Raw genomic sequence first — 22,877 nt, 5'->3', positions numbered from 1 at the left:
GTGCTTATCTGTGCTACAGCATTTTCTGAAAGTATTACTGCTATGGAAGATAAAGAAAATTTACTAGCATGCATACATTTCCAAAAACCATTTTATAGGATTCAGATTGGAGATCAGCAACTGAAGCCAAGAGGAAAGATTATGGGGTTAAAAACCCTATATTAAGCCCAAAAGTCAAAACAACTACTCAATCAGAATCAGGTTTGAAAAGATGAATGCATTGTCCAAGAGCTGTTTTGGACAGGAATTTTATTTTATATAGCAAATTCTATGTAGTGAGCTAGGACACACTCTTCTAGATACACAAAGAAATAAAGAGTTTCTATGAAGTTTGTGAACAGTTTTCTCCTTTCTTTACTGTATAGGGAGATGAAACAGGGAGATTAAGAAAAAAAAATCACCAGTTACAGTGCAGCAATTTGTGCTTACAAGAGGCTGTTTATTTCAGAGTTTTTGCACCATTCTGTGTTTGTTTGAAGCCTGGTTCACACTGACTCTGGATCTAGTGCTTCCTACTATTAGAAATGTAAACAGAAGTCCCAAGCCAGGCAACACCTGAGAAAAGGGCTTAAAATATTTTCCGCATGAGAAGGGCCTGGAAAGTGAGCTCTAGCCCTCCCCAAGCTTCCCCTTCTGCAGTCCTTGCTTCATTTTTACATGTTGTCTTCCAGTGTTGCCAGAAGCAAAGACATATAGAAAAAATCCTCTTGATCTTCCTGAGAGGAGGGAAGGGGAGGGAGAGAGATGCAGATAAAACAGGATTTCACCTTTCATCTTACCTTCTCCCCAGGACAGACACTCCTTCTTGGGATGCTGACTGGATGCAGAGATGTCCTGGCACAGCCTCATCCACCCACCACTTCCACAAAAGACTTTCCTGTGCAACAATCACATGTGGGGTCTGCAGCACTGGGTACATCCTGGTGCCTTGGAGAGGACATGGGGGTGCCTTTTCTTCCCTCTCTTCCTCACTTGCATGTAGAGGATTGACAGGCATTGCTCCCCATTCCTTTCCTTCATGTTGTTAGGCATAGGGGAAGCATTAACCACAGGACAGGAACTTCTCACATGGGTGGTGTGTACTGCAAGTTAACAGCTACCTGTGTTTTTCTTTTCACTCTAAAACTCAATAAAACAACCACTACTGCAAAGTGAATTTAAATAAGGTCCTGTAGTTGACTCTGTGTTGATTATTTAATTTCATACTTCTGAAATCTTTGGCAAAGTCAGAAAGCCAACTATACTATTAAGTTTCTCCTTAGTTTTCTTTTTAAACACATCACTACAATGCTAAGCAACTCCAGAGATTCTAATGAACTCTGTTTTAAATGCAAAACATGTTTTTCTGCACTTAAAAATCAATCAAATGGCCAGAGATTGCTATAATAGCTAGCATGAATTCCCTGCCATTTTCTACATGCAAAGGTCAAGCCTGGGAGATGAGCAGGCACTCTTGAGTTAGCAGACTGGCTCCATCTGTTACACATAAAGTTTGGGTTTGGCAGTGAAAACATTTGAGGGGGGGAAACCCAGGACTTATTGTCTGTGTTTACTAACTTCAGGGCCTGATCTTGCAGGGACCTGAGTGTCTCACGCCCCTATGAGCTGGACGGGACACACTGGTGCTCACCACCTTTGGTGACCCACACAGAGCTCACCCTCTGCTTGTTTTTATTAAATCACAGAAACCTGCATCTTCTTTGAAGCCTTTACCTCGGCTTTCCCTGTGCCTCTCCCACTGGCTGGGATGCCCATCACTGCTCTGGTGCGGGAGACATGTCTCCACCTGTGGGACCACTCGTGTGGTTCTCCTCTACACCACAAATGTGCAATGGGGGTAGTGAAGGGCTGCAGTTTTTTGAACCTCAGGACGGCTGGTGCTGCTGGCTGCAGCTGTACCCTGTCTGCAGACAGTGATAAAGAGGGAGTCATGTTTTTAATACCAGAATGTGAGAAGACCTTGTATCAGCAAGGACATGAGAGAGCAAACTGCACAAGAACTCCCTCCCCAGCATTCCTCCCCAGTGATGATTAGTGAGTGCAGACCGCTGGCCACACGGCCATAACTGAGGATGACATGGCAGCTAGACCTTGTGTTTGTGCAAGGATGGAGGCAGTCCAAAGCTGCTTTAATGGAAGGGGAACTGTGGGCAGGCAGGCAGGCAGGGGCACTTACCCATCCTTCAGATACTCAGCGTTCTGGCACTGCCAGGTTGCCCACTTCATCTTGGTTCAGATCACTCCCGTCGAAATGTAAGATGAAAGCCATCTTTTTTTGTTTGTTTGTTTGTTTGTTTGTTTTTTCTCTTCATTTCAACCTTCCTTTCTGTACCAAAGGGTTAGGTGTCCCTCTATCACTGGAGGTGTTGTCCTTTATCAGTGAAAGCCTAAATACTGATATACCAGGCTGGCAGCCGAGGGAATGCAATGGACAAAAACATACCTTGCACTGACCTGGCAGGGCTGGAAAGTCACTGCCCCTGTGGGACAAATCTGTGGTTGGGGCATTTGTCCGAGGTGAGTCACAGCATGGACCAGGAGTGCCAGCCTGGGTTACTAGCTAAGCAACAACGAAAAACAACCCAATAAAGAGAACAATGTTATTGCATCTTAGAATTACGCTTGTGGTAAGATGAAAACCTTTGCAAAAACACAAAAGTTTGCTGGAGGAGAGCAGAGGGCAGGAGGAGGAGGAAGGCTATTAAAATGGAAGTCAGAGCTAAGCTTCTTGTCAGGCTGAATTCTTTGCTGTGAATAATAAGCTTTTACCACAAAGAGAAAAGAAAGTTTGTTCATTAGCTGGGGTTTTTCCAGAACCCACACAACATCTAAAATGCTACAGGCTTTCTTATCTCAATGAAAAATAATTACTCTAAAGAATATTCTTCAATGAACCCTTAGGGGACAAATTATGATACTTCGCTGGAAACACTCTGTTCTTTTCCCTTCGCGAAAAAATGTTCTTGTGCTTGTTTCCAGGAGGTAGGCAGGCGAGCACCACAGCCAGCAGTGAGGCTCTTTGGTAATCCATTTAATATCACATGTTCCATGGCAGCTTTATTGCACCATTCATGATGGAGATACTTCAATTTTGTAAAATTCGGCAATGTCAACCAGAAGTCCCACATGGCAGCATCCCCGCGGGAATCCCCAGCAGAGGTACTTTACTGTCCAGGGTCAAGCACCACAGGCACTTAAGAGACGTGCATTTGTCTGCATTTGTCAGTATAAATTTTCCTATAAGCACTGAGGAAAATCTGGCCAGCAAATTCGGTTTTAAGTATCCAGGAAATACAGCTTGTACACAACAAAATAACTATTTTAAACAGGATGCAATAAGCTTTTCATGTAGGATATTTATGCTGCTGTGATGTTTTATAAATAACAGAGGAAAAATAGTAAATAAAAGAAGATTGGACTTCTGGTGATCACACAGGCTGTTTCAATCATGTTGGAGGTTGCCAAAAGTGCTATTTTCTTGTCCCAGTGTAGCTACCAGGCATCCAGATTTTCATATACACCTCAAAGACTAAGAAGTGTGATACAGGCCAGTGATGCCATGGACGATCTTTGTTGTTAAAGACTGTAGGGTGCATTTTTAATACACCTCCCTATCTCATCTGAAGAATTCTTGACACAGGTGTCAGAAACGCAGCTGCTTCCAAACATGTATTACCTCTAAAAGAGAGGGAACTCCCCCTCCCCCCACACTTCACACACTGTGGAAGTTCACAGCCCAGCAGGATGTTCAAGGGTTTATTAATGCCTCATTAGCTATGGAATAACTAAAACAGGAATCCTTTGCATAATTAAATTATTATCAGTGGCATTACAGGAGGGGAAGGCTTACTCCTAATACCTTACCAGATTTTTTATTGAAAAGCACTGACTAGAAAAGTGCTGGAATCAGTTCACATAGAGGGAAGAATCCAAACCAGAGTATTTTTAAAGAGTAGCATTCCAGACTGGACATTTTAAAATAGCTACAATAGGAGTTATTTTATTTACTTTTCTTTTCTGTATGTAGAACAATAGTGTGTCCCAGGATCCCAGGAAAATTATTAATAGCACTTCGCTGATGCTGAGATTGTGGCATATGCTGTGTGGGGCAATCAGGGTGCATTCACAGGCTCCTGCCTTGACAGCTTTGCAGTGGTTCAGTGCAACTTGGCTTATTCCAAACTATTCCCTGCCATACCATCTCCCTCACCACCGTGTTATCTCTTACTTGATCTCAACACAGTTATTCCCCACATAATGAATGGTGCATACGCACTCATGTCGTGAAAGGGCTCACAGACAATGACCTAAAGGATGGAGTTGCTTGAACTACTCACTGTACTTCCAAAAGAAGTGGGACTTTATTCTGTGCAATAACATGAAGCAAATTAATTCAGCTCTACTAATTTTCAAAGTAATCTCATTCCAGTGTCACAGAAATAAATTTATATGTGTACATCCACTCACATTGTTAAATGATTAATTGTAAACAACTTATCAGATGAATTTTTCTTTTTCAGCATGTCATGTAAACAACAGGATTTGAAAATTAAATCCCATTTTTTTAACTATTTCTCAGGAGCTCCCTGGTAAGTGGCTTGTCTCTGACTTGAACAGGCCAGGTCAAAAACCCCAGGCAGACTCATTCAGTAAGGAAAAATGCTGATTAACTATAATTCAAATATTTTCCATAACTGTGACAATTTTGATGACATGGTTAATAGAAAAAAACCCCACGAAATTTAAAGAGCATTTCAAATTTTCTTTCACAGAAATATTTCAGGCAATAAAATACTTTAAAATTCTTATTTTAGCCCTTAAATCAGGAGACAGTATGCCCCAAGTATTGTTATTTCCTGCTTTTTGACATATTTGTTTGTGAAGTCTTTGATATAATTAGCCTCTGCTCGCGATTTGTGGTGCACAACCAACCCCAAATCCCTTGGGTTTGCTCCTAGTAGGATGAGTGACAAGTCTTGCTCTCCAAAGGCCTGAGAATGTACAGTTGCAGCTGAGCTCATGGTGCTACCCACTAACTCAGGTAACTTTGGTGGCAAGGGCTAGGAGATTAGTTTATGCTTGAATGTCAGATCTTTACGTATAAAAATGGGTATCTCTCATTTCACTTGCAGGAAATTGAGTAGGTCCAACATTTACTTTCTACAAACAGTCCACTTAACTCTGTGATCCTGCTACTCACAGTGCCTGTAATTTACCTGCGAGCTCACCCTGTTTCAGCAGAGAAACCACCTGTGCATTCTCCAGTACTGATCTAGGCAGTTTGTTTGCTATGATTTACTTTTACATACACTGCAAATAACAGTGTCCATGGGTTTCCACGGGCAATTTTTGACCTACCGATGCTTCATTTACACACCACACACCCATTTCTCCCCATGCTCGTACTCCTGGTTTGACTTTCAAACGTGGCAGAACAGCAAGAGTGAATCCCCCCAAAATGCTGCCCGTTAGGAACATCAGCTAGACAAACTGATGACACTGAAATCATGGTTCCAGCCTTCAGTTTAGCTTATGAAAGGACAATTTAATTCTGTAAGTTCGTGTGGCAACAGTCCAGGCCACCCCTGCTTCTGGACATATGCAGACGTGGACAGATATCACATGTGCAGTTTCCGACCTGAAGTTAAGCAGTTTTGTGAACATTTGCATTAAAAAAGCATTAAACAACTCAGTGCCACCAGCTGCTGGTGCAGCCTTGAGACATCCCATCATCCCCGTGCAGCTAACCATGCCCAGCTCCTGCAGCATCACACATCTCCAAACAGAGGGCAGTGACTCACAGTGCAGATAAACCAACAAATCCCTGGGTAAACAGGCTCAGAAACCGAATATTAGAAAGGGAGCTCTGTAGTTTAATAGTGAATAAAGACATCAGGCAAGCCCTGTTGTGATCTTATTATAGCTGCAGTTTAACTCTCCAAGTCATGACAGTCAGTGGTTTGATCTGCCTGCAGATGTGGTGGTTTCTGATGCTGGAGCTGCAGGACTGCACTTGGACACCAGTCTATTAACTCTGTGCAAAGTGTAGGAAGAGAAGATGTCCCCTGTAAGCAGAAGGTTGCTCCTCACAAAATCCTTGCAGGAGGAGAATGCCTTCACACGTAGATAGAGAAGAGACAGTCATATTCTTCTCTAAATACACAGTGCAGACATCACCAGAGGAAATGAATAACAAACACTAAGCTTGAGGAATTGGGTCAGGCAAAGGAAAGAGAAACCATACGTGAGTCACGTCACAGCCTGGAAAATGATCCTTCGAGATCAGCTAAATGGCAGCTGAAGCAGAGCATGAACTTTACAGACTGTGGAAGAGCACACAGCAGTGTGGACATGGCTTGCAACATGCAAATCTTTCATAAGGAACCTGAAAATAGTTGGAGATCATCTTCTCCTGGAGCAATTTCAGGTACCTATGTGAGTGACTTTACTTTCGCTTGTAATTTTCAACTAGCAATCAAACAGGGATAAAATAGACATCTGCCCTTGTTCTGCAAGGCAGCAACCAGTGCTTAATCTTTCCACCCAGAGGCTGCAAAGCAGATGGTAAGAGCTATAGAATTTAAGTCATAATTGTGATATAAGGATAAAATTAAAGCTTGTCTTATAGCTGCAGCTGTGGTAGAGCCAAGCATTGGGGTTGTGCTTGTTCATACACTCATGATGCTCAGTCATTAATTTCCAGGGTGGTCCACAATTTCCCCAGCATGTATCTGCATGGTGGGGCAAAAGCCTGGAAAGACCTGGGAATTGATCCACCTGCTAGCTGGCTTCACAGCACAGCATTTGACTGCTGTAGAGGAGCTCCAGAAGGGGTTTTTGGACAGCCCAAACATTCCCCCAGGCTGTACCTACTGTGCACAGGCCAGCAGATAGACATGATTTGTGTGTTTCAATGTACTCATTAATATCAGGGTAGAGAAGCTGATTGTCTCAGAGACTCCCCGGTGCACTCAAAGCTGAACTCAGAAAAGACGCTCACAAATAAGACAGTAGAAATTGCTCTTGAAGATGTAGAAATGGTCATGAAGGAGAGTCTTTTGCATATTTTTAAGCAAGGAGATGTTTTGTGAGTAGTTTTATGGTAATGGTAGCAATGGATCATGGATGCACTGGAACATGGCCAGCAGGACTTGTGAACTGAGCAGCACAGTAGACTGGGGAGTTTCACCTTGTCCCACTGCAGGGACCTCTGCAATGGTGCCTCCTGCCACCATTTGGGCAGCAAATGACCTCCTGTTTGAGAGGTTTGATTCCCTGAGCAAGTTTTATGCTATGCCAAGACCCCAATAATTTAGTTTTGTGGATTCTCTTAAGCAAGCATTTTATCTGTAAGTGTTTGTGTGACATGTGGGAAAACAAATTAGAGGAAGAGAAACCCCCACATGTTGTAGTGAACTGGTCAGAAAAGTCAAAAACAAGGAACTCAAAGGGAAAGGAGAACACAAAAAGAATACACAGTAAACACACTGAAAGACTGAAAGCACCAATGTCAGGATACATGCAGCAAAGTTAGATTTCCATCATATGCAGGAGGACCACTGAACACCATGTGAGAGCTAGTGAAATTACTTCCTAGTTGACTGATCTACAGAGATGACAAAAAGGTGTTATATAGGCACTGCATAAATTAGTATCAAATAAGGTGTCGTATAGACACCAGTGGCTCTCACAGGCTCTCACTAGCAGGGAGACCCTGCACAGTCTTGTTTTAAATCCCTCTGTCTTACACTTGGGAAGCATGAGCTGCAGTGTAGTCCCTTGGTTCATTCCTTTGCTGTTGTGGGCACTAAAAGCTTTGTAAGGGCTGGCTGGTGATATGGCACCAACAGTATTGCACTGCCCCAATGTCCTCCATCCTCACATTGCTGCCTGGATCTGGACCCCAAAAGGCAAACATGTTCCTCCTGCTCTGTGTTGTGCAGTAACTAAAGCAATAGTGTCCTCCTCCAGGGCTGGGAATGCAGGGCTCTGGGATGACACAAATAACAGCAATCCCAACCTCACTTTTTATTTCCTTAGCTTGTGAAAACACAGGTTGAGGAAGGGAGAATAATAATCATCCCCTTACTCAGGGATTTGGACACTTTACATTTCTACTGACCTGTGTGTTCATAAGTAAAAAGTAACAGAGGATCCCTGCACACCAAAAAGTTATTTCCATTGTTTTTTTTTTATTTACAGCATTAGATCAGATTCACTATCAAAGCATTGCTGTGTATAGTCCAGCTGAGGCAGTATTCTTGTAGCAGTTGAGAATTAGACAGGTTTTAGAAGCTGGAACCAATTGCCAGCTACAATGAAAGAGGAACCTCTACATAAATGGCTCAGGATTTCCTGTTATTGCAGTTTGATTTTTGTGATGCAAGGCAAGATTCATTTTTTTCCCCCAATAATTAAACACATGTGAAGTGGCATTCTTTCCAGTCCGCAACAATGACTTTCCTGGAGATTGTTTTGACAGCGCTTTCAACTGAAATATTTTTCATTAATATAAATAAGTTTGTTTCTCATAGTCATGACTGCACAATGATATCACAGCACACCAATCTACTTTTTGAGGAAAGAAAGATGTTATTTTAAGAACGTTCACAACACAGTTCCTTGAAAAAAGACTATCTTAATCCATTCCATTTGCTTGAAGTTTTTGGGCTTGCTTGCAAACATGAGGCTGGTGTAAAAAGCTTTAGTGTAAGGAAAAGTACTTTGTAAGATAAGCTTTAAAAATATACATTACTGTTTCATACAAGAAAACTTAAACATGACAGTGACTCAAGTCCACTGATGATTTTTTCCTATATGGCATTCCAAAGGTAAATTTCTCAGCCAGTTTAACTGCAGCTCATCTATAAAATAATTACTTTTGATATAAAAAATGCACAGAGCTTATTCCTGGAAGTGGACTATGGCCCCAGTTCAAAGTTTGTTGATGTTAGTGGGGATTCATACACAGTTTAATATCTTAGTTAGCAGGAAATGCACCGTCAAGAAGCTTACTTTTCCAAATACCATGATCTAACCACTAGAGATAACTCAACAGTTTCAAACAAGAGTTGGAAATAACAGCAAGGAAAGCAAAAATTAGGACCAGTTTGTGTTATTCCTAGTCAAAGGAAACAGAAACTCACTCCACAATTAGTTCTGCTCAGTGCTTTTCACTGTAAAGCCTGTCGTCCCCACAGTCCTGCCAAGCAGCCCTCTTCTACTCAAAGCTGTTTGTGCTCTGCATTTCACCGAGCCCAGCCTCTGCTTCACTCTGCAGCCTCCTTTCTACCTACACACCAAGGTGAAGTACTCCGTGGTTTGCCCTGTCCTCAGTGCACATCCACAACCTTGCCTGCCTTCTCCCTCTGCCACTGCCCCTGCCACTACTGGAAACATGAAAGTGCATCATATCAAGGAGATTTAGCCATAAACCAGCAAATGGGCAAATGGCCACACAGCCCACACTTCAAAGGGCAATACACTTCTTGGGTCTCTGTCCTGGAGAAAGATCTGTGTGCAATAAACATCTGATAACTGAAGCCTGAAATGAGCTCTTTGTATTTTCACTGTTGCTTTTTATTAAATGTCGGATAACATATCTTTTATTACCTCCACTGAAGCAATTCATTTGTACCCACAATGGCTTTGGGGAAAGACCCAACTTCATTTTCACCTTGACTAAGCCCTTCCACCCCTTGGCCCCCCCTATTTACTGCTGCTTTGTGTGCCAAATGAATGAATGCTCACTCAGGCTTCAAAGTACATGGCAGTTTAAAAGGACTTGTTTGTTAAGATCTCCCAGCCGTCTGCTGGGGAATTCCACACAAAAGCAGATCTCCCCTTAGGGATTATTTCGCTACCTTTGAAGACTGTTTGCCAGCATGGCTGCTTTTTATTTGCAGAGGTATTTCAGCCCTGTGAACTGACGGACTGTATTACGCGTTAGGGACCGTTTCGTTAAAACATCCTCACAGGCCAAGTATCTAAAGGTTGACTTGCGGATAAGTAGCTTCCATGAGGCTTTTTTTTTCATCCAGCCCAGTCCTTTCAAAAGCATTTGGACAAATCTTCCCACTGAAGCTGAGACGAATTTAATGATTAAGTGTGCAAGTCCAGCACCAACCCTGATGTTGACAGCCCTGCTGTTTGCCCCCAGGGGAAGGCAGCAGGTTGCTCCTGCCATCACCAAGTCCCCATGCACCCAATACCTGAGTAGAGCCTTCCACAGTCACACAGGGCTCATCACAAGGATCCTTCCACTTTCCCCAATAAAAAAAGTTCCTGCAATGCCTGGAGCACCCAGCCCCAGGAAAGGGCTTCAGGCAGACAGTGTAGCACTGAGCAACATCTTAATACAAAATCTCCACTGACTTGCTCAGGCAGCACCCCCCACCACATGGGCTTTCATGGTGCTCCCTCACGCAGGCCCTTTGTTTTGCCTGGATGTGCCTGGATGTCTGAATTGATGATCTGGAATTCATTAGGTAGCCGAGTGCCCAGGAGTCGGACACTGCAATACCAAAATCCCTCTGGGATTAGCCTACAGCAACAAGCCTAATGACGCCCAGCATCTGTAGTTAACTCTAGAAGGATCCAAGATTGTCAAATGGGATTGAAGGACCCACTCCTGCACCAAATAGGCTCCTTTCTAAAGATGTATGCAGCATTTTCCTGAACGAGACACAGATGCATCTTGTCTTCTCAGCACTGAGCACACACATCTCTTTCTGACTCCAAACTGGGATTTAGGAGTGCTAAATTTTGAAAACTGACGTACAAAGTCTGAGTCTGAAAAAGCTCCAAGCTGATGGCTTTAAAGCTCACAATCTGATAACTGGGGGCCAGCATAGTGTAACCAGAGAGATACAAGATGGAGATCCGGGACAGCCCAACGTGCATCCTCTGCATGCAGGCAATTCATGTTTCCCTTGCCAAGTTTGCTTAAAATGTTAGAGTAGATAAATGATCTCCATAACACATATCACACTCTTCTCCAGATAACATGAGGGGAGGGGAAAAAAAAAGACAGAGTAGATATGCAAAAGCTCCCCGCTTTAAAAAGATAAATTTGACTTTAAAAAGATAAATTTGATTGTAAACTGGATGAGCTTATAATTTATTTTTAAATTGGTAAGTTTAAGAATTAGTTCTGAGCATGCACTGCGAAAAAAAAAAAACATGAATGTTTGGAGTTTTTTTTTATTCCATGCTAGAATAATGAGAAAGCTGCACGGAACAGCTATAACTGTACCAGTTATAGCTCATTTGTCTAAACCATTGCCCTACTTGTCTGAACTTCATTTTTTAGAAATTCACCAACTAAACCAAAACGTATTTCTAAGGCCAACTGGAATGAAACAAAGGACTTCTCCCATGAGGTAATCCCATAGCAGAGGACTGCTTAGTCCCATACACAGAGCTATTACCCAAATATTGCCAAGCTGAACTTTCAGCTCAAATTGTTTGCGTATGTTCAACTGGAAAAGTGTATGAGGAATGGCATGGATTAGCTGTACTTGCTGTTACTCATGGAGTAGTGCAGGCATGCCAGGCCTGTCACAGACAGATGCTCATCTTCAGGCACCTTTAAGTAAAGGTTAGAAACCCAAAACTGACCCAGAGAGATAGCCATATACTTATGCCTGCAAAAAAACATAGGCCTTGACATAGCAAATCTGAAAGAGTAAGGACCAGCAAACCACTCCCTCTCTTTATCACACATGTAAAAATTAATGATTAATTGTAATCACTAATATTATGTTACAGGCTGAGAAGTTAAAAAGCAGAGAAAAACATTCCTAAAGAAAATGCTAACATTTTCCAACATCGTGTGAAGTAGCAGGATAATGACCCGCCTTTGCTGTTAATAACGATTACTGTCTGCTAATTATCAGCTGCATAAGGTGGGAAGATACTTGTCTCGCAAAGCATTCTGGAAAGTCTCATTCACACAAATCTGAGAGACACCAGAAAGCCAACAGACACACCAGTGCCCTGGGAAACTTGCTGGGAAGAAACACAGTACATCCCAGAAGGAGCTTCTACACATTCATAAATTCTAACTGAATGTAAAACATCCAGGAAAGAGACCTCAGAGATGTGAGGAATCCAGTGAGAACATCTGCTTGCTGCACAGGAAGATGGGTTACATAGCCAAAAAAATATTACATTGCCTCAAGAAAGATAAACTAGTAGCATTAATATTCTAGCAATAGGCTCAAACCTCTAGAAATAATAAAAGCTAACTCTTGTTTAGGCGAAAACGTGAATCAATCTGATTCTGAACCTCTTAAAAAACCTGGTCTGCAGAGGGAGACTTTTCCCTTGAAACAGCAAGAGAGGATGGCCACATGAGAGACAGACCTCTGATACCTGGGCACTTCGTGAGAATTGCTTTGCAATTCCTGTTGGCACACCAGCCTGCTTCTATGGCATTTGGGATAACAACCCACCAGCAAGGTGAATACTGGGCATTAGCAGAATTTAAGAAATGGTGTCAAGAGCTTAAAAAATATGCAATTTAGACTTATATAGAATTGAGACACTTGCTAGGAGCAGAGCTAGTATAAATCCTAGAAAGGATAAAGAAAAAAAGCCCACAAAGATAGAAGGAATTTTGGTATCCATTGCAGGCATCCTTCATCTTAAAGACACCCAGACTGGTAATGCAGCATCTGTGCTGACAGTGGGAAAATAAGATCACTCCCAGCAGCTGCTGAACTCATTAGCATCCAACCTCTCACAGCCACCCTGAGGACATCCCAAAAAGTACAGAAATGAGCCCTTTTCTCAGCTTCCCGTGTCTCCCACCCAAATGACGCCCACAGCTGACAGATACTCAAGCTAAGTAGTTATCTGAGGAGCCATTTATCCTGAGTTTGGCTAAAAAGCACACAGCTGCTTAGCATGCTTCATGGGCTTTACCTTCGCTTTTCAGGAACAGCTTTTCCATTAGCACTTGGTGAAAACTGTAATTTATATCCTGGCTTGCATGCCACACTGTGCAGAGATAAGCCTTCATTTCACCAGCTCTCCCTTTTCCTACAGTTTATCAGTAAATCCCATGATCCCTGTTCTGTGTAAATAAGTCACCTATGGAAAATTCCTGTGGCAGAGCCCACATCTCTGGAGAGGTCACAGCACTCTCAGGCTGACCTCCTCTCTCCAAGCCTCCACGTGCACCTGTCCCAGGGACGGTCACTGCACACGTCAACCCAAAGCTGGTGAGGCACTTTGGAAATCAAGGACAGGTTACAGCCCTTGCAGAGAAACCAGCAGTGTGGCTGGAGGACCAGATGTAGGAAAAAAGTGCATTACCTCAGAGGTGCCAGGTGGCCAGAGTGAGCCTGGAAATCTGCCACAGATCCATAACAATGCCATGGCAGGCAGCTAAGGGGGTTTCAAGGAGCCATAGCAGCGGTCAACCAACCCTGTGCCAGTAGATACAGCCCCCAAGCTTTGTAAGTGCAGATCTGCCCATGCTAAATCTGGCCACAGTTCCTCCCTCCTTCTGCAGAAAACTTCCTGAATGGAAGTGCTTCCCTCAGTAATTTCTTTCTTAACTGACAACAAATGAGAAACATTTTACTTAATGGAAAATATATTTTAAGAGATGTTTGTCCCAGAAGTCAGATTTAAGAAATATGAGGGATTGGAAATAGAGCCTTTATGGGAGGAACTTTTGTGCTGGAATAACTTTTACCAAATAAATGTCCATAAAACATACCAGAGTCCACCAAGCTGAAAAGACTCAAAATGCATGACTGTCCTGTACCATATGATTCTAATCCCTGGCACATTGCAAGAAAGAGGGGGCATCAGATGAAGCTAATAAGAATCAGATGCAAATGAAATAATCATAAGTTTTACCCACACAATTGCTATTTGAACTGTGGAGCTACTAGCCAAGGGATGATAAAATTTTCTTCGGCCAAAGGGAAACTGAATTAAGTCACAGAAAAATAATGCATTATTTTGATTAAATAAAACTAAATGTATAGAAAATGTCTCCTCATCTGGGAGTCCCTGAGTTGAAAATGGTTGAAAACTGAGGGAAAACTACAGCAGAGTCTTGAGAAGAGTGGCTTTGGATACTCATTAAGGTGACATACTGGGACTGGTGGATCAACAGCATCACCCAGCTCAACGATTCTGGTGATTTTAGGCAGTGCTTTAGCTTGTGACATTGCGGCTCGGTTGGAGAGGAGGTGCCACAAGTACTGAGTTAGTAAGCAGCATCATTGCACAGGCATGTGGGGAGCATCTGCATCCTGCTCCCCCCAGCCCCCCGAGCAATCACATCATGTGCGCCCAGAGGTGGGGAGGATCCACCCACAAACAGGCACAGACAATTTCTGTGCATAAGAACCAAACAGTTAAACAAGTGAAGACATCTTTACCCAAGGTCATACTCCCACAGATCCCACAATGGAAGCCAATGTCCACACCAAGCAGTTTTTTCCACTCTCGTTGGTGTCACCTCTGCTGCCCTTATCGAGGTGAAACGCAGAGAGTCTCCGCTGCTGCAGCAGCTTGAACAAGGTTTGGCTTTCTTGTGGTTTATCTCAATGTTCACATACTTTTTGGCAATGGCTCGCATTGCAGTTCTGTTTTGTTTCGTCAACTGACTCTTAAAAAGCAAACCATCCTCTAACAGGTATCCCTGGAAAAAGCATGGACATAGGACTAAAATGCTGGCACTGCATGACCATATTACAGGGAGGTCATTAAACAGAGTCCCCAGACTGATCCCAGAGACCAGCTGCAGCTGCAGGTGTAACAGATTTTCAGCTGGCACAATGACAATAGCATTACTGGGGAAAACCCCCAGAAATTGTATTATGTAGAAAAGAAACATGTCTAATGAATTGACAGGAGACTCGCAGGCAACCAACTGATACCTTTTGCTTTTCTGGACAGATGCTGCCACAGATTAATCCATCCCTATTATGTGGTACCAGCAATCATAACCCTGGAGCTATGGGCATTTGGCAAAAACAAGAAGAATGTAGCTAGCTGAAAAAAGGTTAATGGTATACAAACTCACTAAACTACAAAGTACAGCTCTTAGTTGCATAATGTGGGTAAGTTCAATGTTATTTTAATCTTAAAACAACAGAGCATCTAAAGTCTTGCATTTTTTTCAGCACCACAGGGAGCTCAGGGAGGCTGTTCAGACTGTGAGCTAAAATGGAGGGGATAGGTGACAAACGGTTTCCACAAATTCAAGACTAAAAGTTGCCTTCCTTTCCCTTCTCATCAGAACGTGGTATTTTGACAGCTGAATGTGTCTTTCTCTCCCGAGAGATACAAAGATACAGACTGGGACTTGACATCACCAATTGCATCAACACAAAGCAATAAACAGCTGCACACAATGTCTGCTGCGGCTATTGCAACAAAGTGCTCCTTCACAGAAAACAGGGAAATTCCTAAAGTATTGGTTAAAATCACAGTTGGAAATGGAGGCTGCAGATTTCAGCCTGTTCAGAGATTCAGTTCCCAATTGCACAGCCTGGGATGCGTGGTCTGCCCTTGGCAGAGTAACCCGGCATCCCTCTCCCTCCTGGGGTATGGCAATTTTTCTATTACCTTTTTTAAAAAAAAATCTTAATATAGGCTTTCTCCCTGCAGGAGCGCTCACCCCTCCAGCAGCCCACAAGCAGAATTGTGTGCCTTGCCAGTGGCCCCACAAAGACAGCTTTTCTGAGCCTGGAAAAGAAGTTGTGAAGAAATCTACTCCCTTGGAGAAGAGGAGGAATTTGGAGATAACACCAGCAGAGGATATAAACAATGGACACCCAGCGGACTCGCGCACACGGAGCAAAATGCCCTTACACAATAGAAAAATGTATAAGGCACATTAAAATGCCCACCCAGGTTTGACAACACTGCAGACAGTCTCCTATTCTTTATCCTCCAGAGTCAAATACAAAACAAAGGCCTATTTTTTTAAGATTAAGACCAGATACAGTGGGATTATATGAAAGATATGACAAAGGGTATAATGGACAGACTCAGCATGCAAACGGGTTTGGGTGAGTGCCAAAGGCTCAGGTCACATAAACTACATTGTTTCTTCTTCCCCCCCTCCCCCCTTTAAAGTCCTTATAAATAAAGACTTAGCTTCGTCGGACACAAGCTATTTTTCTTCTTTTTTTCTAAACATTAAAATGATTTCTTAAGCATGGCAAGTATTTCAGATCCAACTTTTGCACAATGATCAGAAATTTGAAGTTAAATTTGCTTCTGATCATAAAAACAAATTAATCAAATACACACTTTGCTATTTGGGCTTAAAGGAGAATACTTCTTTGTATTAAGTTTAGTGACACGAAGAGCAGCAAGTTCATTCAGCTTCCAAAAAACCTTCTGGCATTAGCATACAACGTGCTAAACATACACACACAGAGAGAACACACGTAGCTCCTACAAGGTAACATCCACCTTTATGTTAATAATTGGAATTAACTTAGTTGTCTCACACTGTTCACACCAGGACTGGGATATGAAGGGTGGAATCGGACACGCATCATTTAGGAAAAAATTCACAAAGCTTCAGGACTCCGTTGTAACCAGTGAATTTTTGGTGTGCTCCCTGCAACACTCTGGTTGCTCACCAGCAAAAAACACAGCACTTGCAGGTGAGGTTAGAAGTATAGGAATATTTGTGAACACTCTCGGTGTCAGCCTGAATCTGCCATGCAGCCAGAGCAGCGCAGGGACAAGCACCAGCAAAGCACTCTGCACCATGGAACTGCAGAGGAAACTCTGCTTGAAAGCACCAGTCTGTACAAGCAGAACAACAAACACAGCGTTTCCAATGGGACACTGGATGATGCCATCAACATTTCTTCTAGCAACAAGTAAGGCCACTCTGTAAGTGACATCAAGGAGGTCCAGTAAGAGCTATAGAGAGGGAAGTGATCTTCAACCACAGCTGTTCACTTGATGCTTTTGGCTTTTGTGTTTACCTTCTTGAGTCCCCCTACAGACAACAGCTTAAAAGTAGTCAACAACAACAACAACAACAAGAAATCCATCCCTTCCCTGCCAAGCAGAGCTTTTTCTCAGGACAGTCAGGAATCAGCAGTTCAGGTGTTAAGCAAAACCTGGACACAAGATTCCCAATGAAACTGAGAGGTTGCACAATTCTGCCACAGCAGCCAAGAGTTCCTGTTGATAACTGCACAGGTTCAGAGTACTGTGCTGGCCTTTCCCTACCCAGCAAACCTGCCAGTTGTTTGATTCAAAGCTTCCCTCATCCTCCAGGAATTCAGATGAAGCTTTTGGCATCATCCCAGCTCAAATTATTTTTAAAACCCCTCTGTGCACTTAAAATGACACTAAAATTAAGATTAGAAAACAACAATCAATCCAGAATTTGAAAATACCACTGAAGGCCTAAGAATGAACAATAAAATTGGTTTTAGTTGTGCAACCCATCTGTAGGATGAATTTGTTAAAGACAATCTGGATAGGAATCTTTCTAGTAAGCCAAGAAGTTTAGGAGGGATAAAAGGAATGTATTAGTGCATCCAAACTGTTAAAACAAATTTCGGAGTGTTTTGCCATTTTTAAATGTAGCATTTTGGCTCTTTAAATCTTTCATGGTTTTTTTAAGAGACATATTTCATTTTCAAGTTATTGAGAAACTAAATCAGCCCGTCACTTCTTTAAGTACATGCATGTGTTCTCCAAATGCCCAGAAAGATGAAACACTGTAAAACAACACTACTTTGGAAATTAATAGACACAAGAGCAGCATAAATAACCAGTGATGATAACCCCGGAAAACTGCCATAGGTAGGTCAGAACAAAAGTCTATCTATCCCAGCCTTGTCTTAAGCAAAAGCTTAGAGAAAGAGTATTAAAAATAGCCAAGCACTGCAGGGTTTTCCTGCTACATCCCTTTCCCAGAAATAAGCAGATGGCATCTCAAGGAGGTGGCACACACAATGTGGAGCCTGAGAGCTACCACTGGAGCTGGTTTTTGATTTGTAGGTGTTCTAATATGGCAGAACACATAGAGTTGCAGTAGGCTCTGCTCCAGACCGTTGTGCAACCCTGGCATACTGTGCTCAGGGCCAGTGTTGCTCCCTAGGGAGCTGCATCCCTGTCTGCCTAAAGAAGCCCAAACTGCCCTGATGGTCGATGGAAAGTCAACACACACAGCCACCAATAAACCCATCATCTATGCCCAATCAGGCAGGAAAATTGAGCTTTGGAGTGTTCAGCACCTGGCCAGCCCTTCACCTGCTCAGGTAAAGAGTTTGGCTGGGGAACTGAGAAATCCTTGTGTCCTGGCTCCACTGGTTTTGGTTTCAAAATATTCCCCAGTCCATTCCAGAAGAGCCAGACTCCTGACCCAAAAAAACAAGTAAACAGACTTAATTTGGCTTTGAAAATCTTGGCTTCACTAAAGCCTTTTACCCCCATAAACAACTTGAAACATCCCATAGCTTTTTCTGGCACAGGATTTATTCAATATTTGAATGCACCAGGATAATTCAGACAGTGTCTTTTTAAAAGCTCTCAATTATGTAAACACCTCAGCTATTTTTGGTAAATGACTGCTGGTATAAAAACTGCGAAAAAGAAATCACATAGCAATTATTATTGTTATCATAACTATTCACAAAATAATGACATTATTATTTTTTGATTAAGCAATGTTGCACTCAAGAGGCTACAGGAAAAGGTCAAACAAAGACTTTGGTGCATTTACAAAGCCACCCTGAAGTTTTGGAAAGGCCTCAAGTCTCCTAACAGTTTCACCCACAGTTTGGGACTAATCTGCAGCAGCAAAGGTACACTGTGTCAGGGAGCAAGGTGTCTCTCAAGAGGATGCCTCTACAGAGCTGGGAATTTGTATTTTCTGCTACCAATTCTCCTGTCTCTAAGGGTCCATGCTGTCCCCCTTCCTCACACGATATCTCTATTCCTCTCCATCCTTCTTTGTAAGATTGACAGAACTGGATGATCCCGTCACGCATATAATAGCGGCATCTTGGCAGGGGTGAGGGGGACACACTTGACTCGGAGTGGATTAATTCAGGCTGGATTAGAGAATTCTCATTTCTGGGGACTACAGACAGCTCAGTGTGCAGGGGAAGAAAGGAGATGGTCCACAGAGCCAGAGTGACAGGGACCAGTAGGAGCAATACAGTGTCCCAATCCGCAGGACTGATGAGTATCCATAGCAATGGCATTGCCTCTCATCTGTGCCAAGGGAAGTGGACCTGGCACAAGAGGTGTGCTCTGCAGTAATGTGGCTTTTTATAAACACAGAATGTTTCCTTGGGCAACTTTTTTCTTTCTCTTTTTTTTTTTTTTAACCCCTTTGAAAAATCAAATTGTGTTCTAAATTTTCATTTAGATGCTTAAAGCTGATGTTGGAAAAGCCTATAAAAGTTATTCTCAGATAAATTAGCCAGCCTTACTTATTTCTCAGTGATACATCTCATCTTCAGTTCTGGTCATAGAATTTGTTGTTTTCAGACCCGGCTCCACAGGATACCCACAGGATAACAAGGAGAGCCTGACTAAGGGAACAAAAGTCCATGTGCCATTGACTACTTTAGGTTAAGAACTCAGACTTTCTTATTTCTAAATTATTATGTTTTTTAAAATTTATAAGTGATTTCATAGAAAAATGTGATTTCACAGAAAAACATTCCAGCTGCAGAAATATAGCAAAATAATTTCCCTCTCCTATGGATTGCAATTTAAGAAATATCTCAGTGTAACCCTCTGTTTTGAAGGGTGAAAGCGGGAAGATGCTAGAAGCAGAACATCTGACATCTGCTATGACCTCTTGGGAAATCTCTCTATGCAAAAGCCTGAGAGCACAGATTTTAAGGAATCTTTCGAGTGCTAGATGATTTGGTGCATACTGAATGAGACTCTTTCTGGCAGAGTTTATGTCACTTGGAAGAGACTGGGATAGAAAGATCAGGAGTTTACACTCTGAAAAACGACCAAAGCAGATCACAGGCCATGCACATGGCAGCTCTGAATTGCCAAGGCACTGCTTCCAGAAGGTGATTCTGCCCCAGGCTTTGCTAAAAAGCTCTACCTTCTTTGGTCCTCATCATGGTGATCCGCCATCTCACGGGGATTGCTGTTTACCCTCAGAGATTTGTACACAGCTGCAGTCAGGCCAGAGACCCCTTGCCTGAGTCAGCACCAGCTCTGGCAATGTAACACACCCCAAATGGGTTACTGGCCACAGATGTCTCTCAATCTCTGGTGCAGACACCGTGGAATCTCAACCAAAAGCATACTGCCTCTCTTAAAGCATGGCTCATTAATTCCCTTCTGAGCCCACACATCAGCCCAGAGGGGAAGGCTGCACCACTGTGCAAGCCTGGGTGGGACTGCACACCTCGCCTGGGCTTTTGTTTGGCTCAATAAGTAATCTTATGAAACAAAATAGAAAAAAAGTCACTCCAATATTAGCCCAGGAAGTCAATTCCTTCCCTGTTTAGGTCTCCCCCTCCTAGCAGAAGAGTTTAGGTTGATTTTCTTGACATCTACATTTTTTGCTGTCTGCAAAACAGAATAAAAAAGTAAACAAAATAGTGTTAAAAATCAGTGCAGCATGATTGATCTGTGGAATTGAGGTGTATTTGCAAAGCATTGCTCTGATACCTGTGTCAGGGTTTACACACCTGAGGTCAGTTCCAGGGAGTCCGGTCACTTAGCTTAAAGTCAGGTGATAAACAGATGCAGATGGGCAGGTTTAAGCCTACTTTTAGGTAATTTAGCCATAGAAAATATGGCAGTGTTACACCATTCTCCAGAGATCTGGCCTCCAGCTCCAAACCAGGTCTTGATGCAGAGGAAACAGCGTTTGCACAGCCACCCATTAAAGATTTGAGGAAAAACATGCAAGTGATTAGTATGCATGAGAGCTCCCTCATTTCTTTGTTATTGTTCAACAGAAAGCAGTTCGGAAATTCTGCAACTAAGTTTTAAAGGGGGGAAAAACAAGGGATAACTGTAGCCAAATGAACCTTGACAAATGTTGTTCCCTGGCACAACAGATGCGAACAGATTACATATCTGCTTACGGGAACATGCACGTTTGCTATTCAGAAGGTATCTTCATTAATAATTTCAAGTATTCGGAAAAGTTCATGCACTCAGAGGAATTTTCGATTAGGTAAAAGATTTGGTTTTTTTTCCGAGCCAAGTATGTACATTGGCAGAGTGACACACGCACAGTATGACACCGAAACTTTATTAACCTTGGGGCAATACACCTCAAGTGTTTCCTGCAAGAAACCCCACTTGAAGTAAGGACATGAACGCTGAAGAGAAAAGGTACTGTTTAAAGTGAAGAAAATAAAAGTTTCCATGAAGATAAAGAGTGTGTCTGTCCTGGTAAAGGAGGTCATAGGTGGAATGAAAGCCTCCAGCAAAAATCTCTTCAGAGGTTTCTTCAGACAGGTTTAAATCACGCTGTTCTCTATCACACTGGCCTTTGACTCCTGCTATCATCTGCCCCGGGGCACTTGGCCACACAAGCTTTCTGAGGCTGGGTTACGAGACATCTAAAGCATCTTGGTGAGTGGGGAGGGAGTACAGCAGCCAGGCTTCACGGCAGGGGAGGGATGATTAACTGGATGGATGAAAAGCCTGATTAGCAAAACATGCATTAAAAAGGCAACACAGATCGACCAATGCCAGAAGAGTCTTGTAGAAGAAATATGTTTTAAATAAGGAAAAGAGCTAATTAGGCTTTTGGAGAATTATTGTGGATCATATGACTTACTGAAGAGCGAAATGCTTGTCAAATGTAGCTGGGATTTATTTAATCTTTTGTGATTAAATCCCCTTTATAGCTCTAAGCTTTGGAATACCTCCCTCAGCACCAAAGCACAAATTAAATACTCTAAATGGAGTTTAATTACACTCTGATGGCTATCCCTAGTGCCACTAAAGGCTGACAAAAGTCTATGGTGTAAATACCACTACTAAAATATAACCAAAGTGAAGTTTCTACTTTATAGCTATTGTTGATTTACTGTTCTTCTGATGACTTTTTTTTTCATTTACTATAAAATGGCAGTGATGATGCTGCACCCGCATCTCTCTTCTGAAGGCAGACTGCAAACTCCACTCTGACACCACTAAATATGCAGCCCTATGACAGGCAAAAGAGACTAAAACATTGCTGAGGTCAAAGACTCTGTGCTGTTCCACCAAGCAAGTCGAAGTTCTGGTTTGAACTTCATAACAAGCCTTTCTCTCAGCATCACAAAAAGCCTTGAGGAACTAGTTAAATTTGGAGGTGCACTTGCCATCACTGAGAAACACCAAATGATCACAGCACGGGTGATAGCTGAGGTCTCTCTCTTAGAGCTTTGAACTCCCAGGAGGTCAGTAATCAAGGCACAACCTCATCCTCAATTATAGAGGGAAAAAATTCCACTGTTGTTCCTGATAAGCCAACCATTAGTACTGCTGCCTAATTGCAAGAGTGCTGAAAACATATGAATTTATTTTTTATTTATGTGCTCAACCACTTTCCTAACTGAATTGCCAAAGCTTATGATAATTATCTCAAAAAATACTGGATCAATTAACTCATAGACGAAAGACAGGCCACAAGCAAGAGAAGTATGTAAGAAAATGGCTTGTAGGCATCTCTGCAGGCTTAGGGGAGGCACTGAATGGGCTGTATTCCTCTCTGCAGCATCATTTTACCAAGCATCATCAGCATTAGAGGCTAAAAATGTCTTTAAATATGTAATCTGAATTTACCAGAGAAATAGCACCCAAGAGATCACTGGTTTGTAAGGATTTGCCTCCTGTAGGAAAAGTATTAATAGACTGTGTAATGAACATAATCTTGTCCAAAAATGGAA

At 42.5% G+C, this 22,877-nt stretch overlaps 1 protein-coding gene across 1 annotated transcript in view; it reads right to left on the bottom strand.

The window, feature by feature from the left end:
* CCBE1 (collagen and calcium binding EGF domains 1) overlaps window positions 1–20,112 on the bottom strand; it is a 68,572-nt gene extending 48,460 nt beyond the window's left edge. Inside the window, exon 1 of the mRNA XM_029961524.1 lies at window positions 20,081–20,112. Coding sequence (XP_029817384.1) covers window positions 20,081–20,112 — 32 coding nt within the window. The remainder of the gene's footprint in view (window positions 1–20,080) is intronic.
* Between the last annotated feature and the right edge of the window lie 2,765 nt (window positions 20,113–22,877).

The sequence above is a fragment of the Manacus vitellinus genome, unplaced genomic scaffold (genome assembly GCF_001715985.3).
Source record: "Manacus vitellinus isolate BGI_N305 unplaced genomic scaffold, ASM171598v3 scaffold_36_pilon, whole genome shotgun sequence".
Taxonomy (NCBI): domain Eukaryota; kingdom Metazoa; phylum Chordata; class Aves; order Passeriformes; family Pipridae; genus Manacus; species Manacus vitellinus.
Note: the sequence above shows the minus strand (reverse complement) of the source record. Positions and strands in the feature narration are given on the sequence as shown.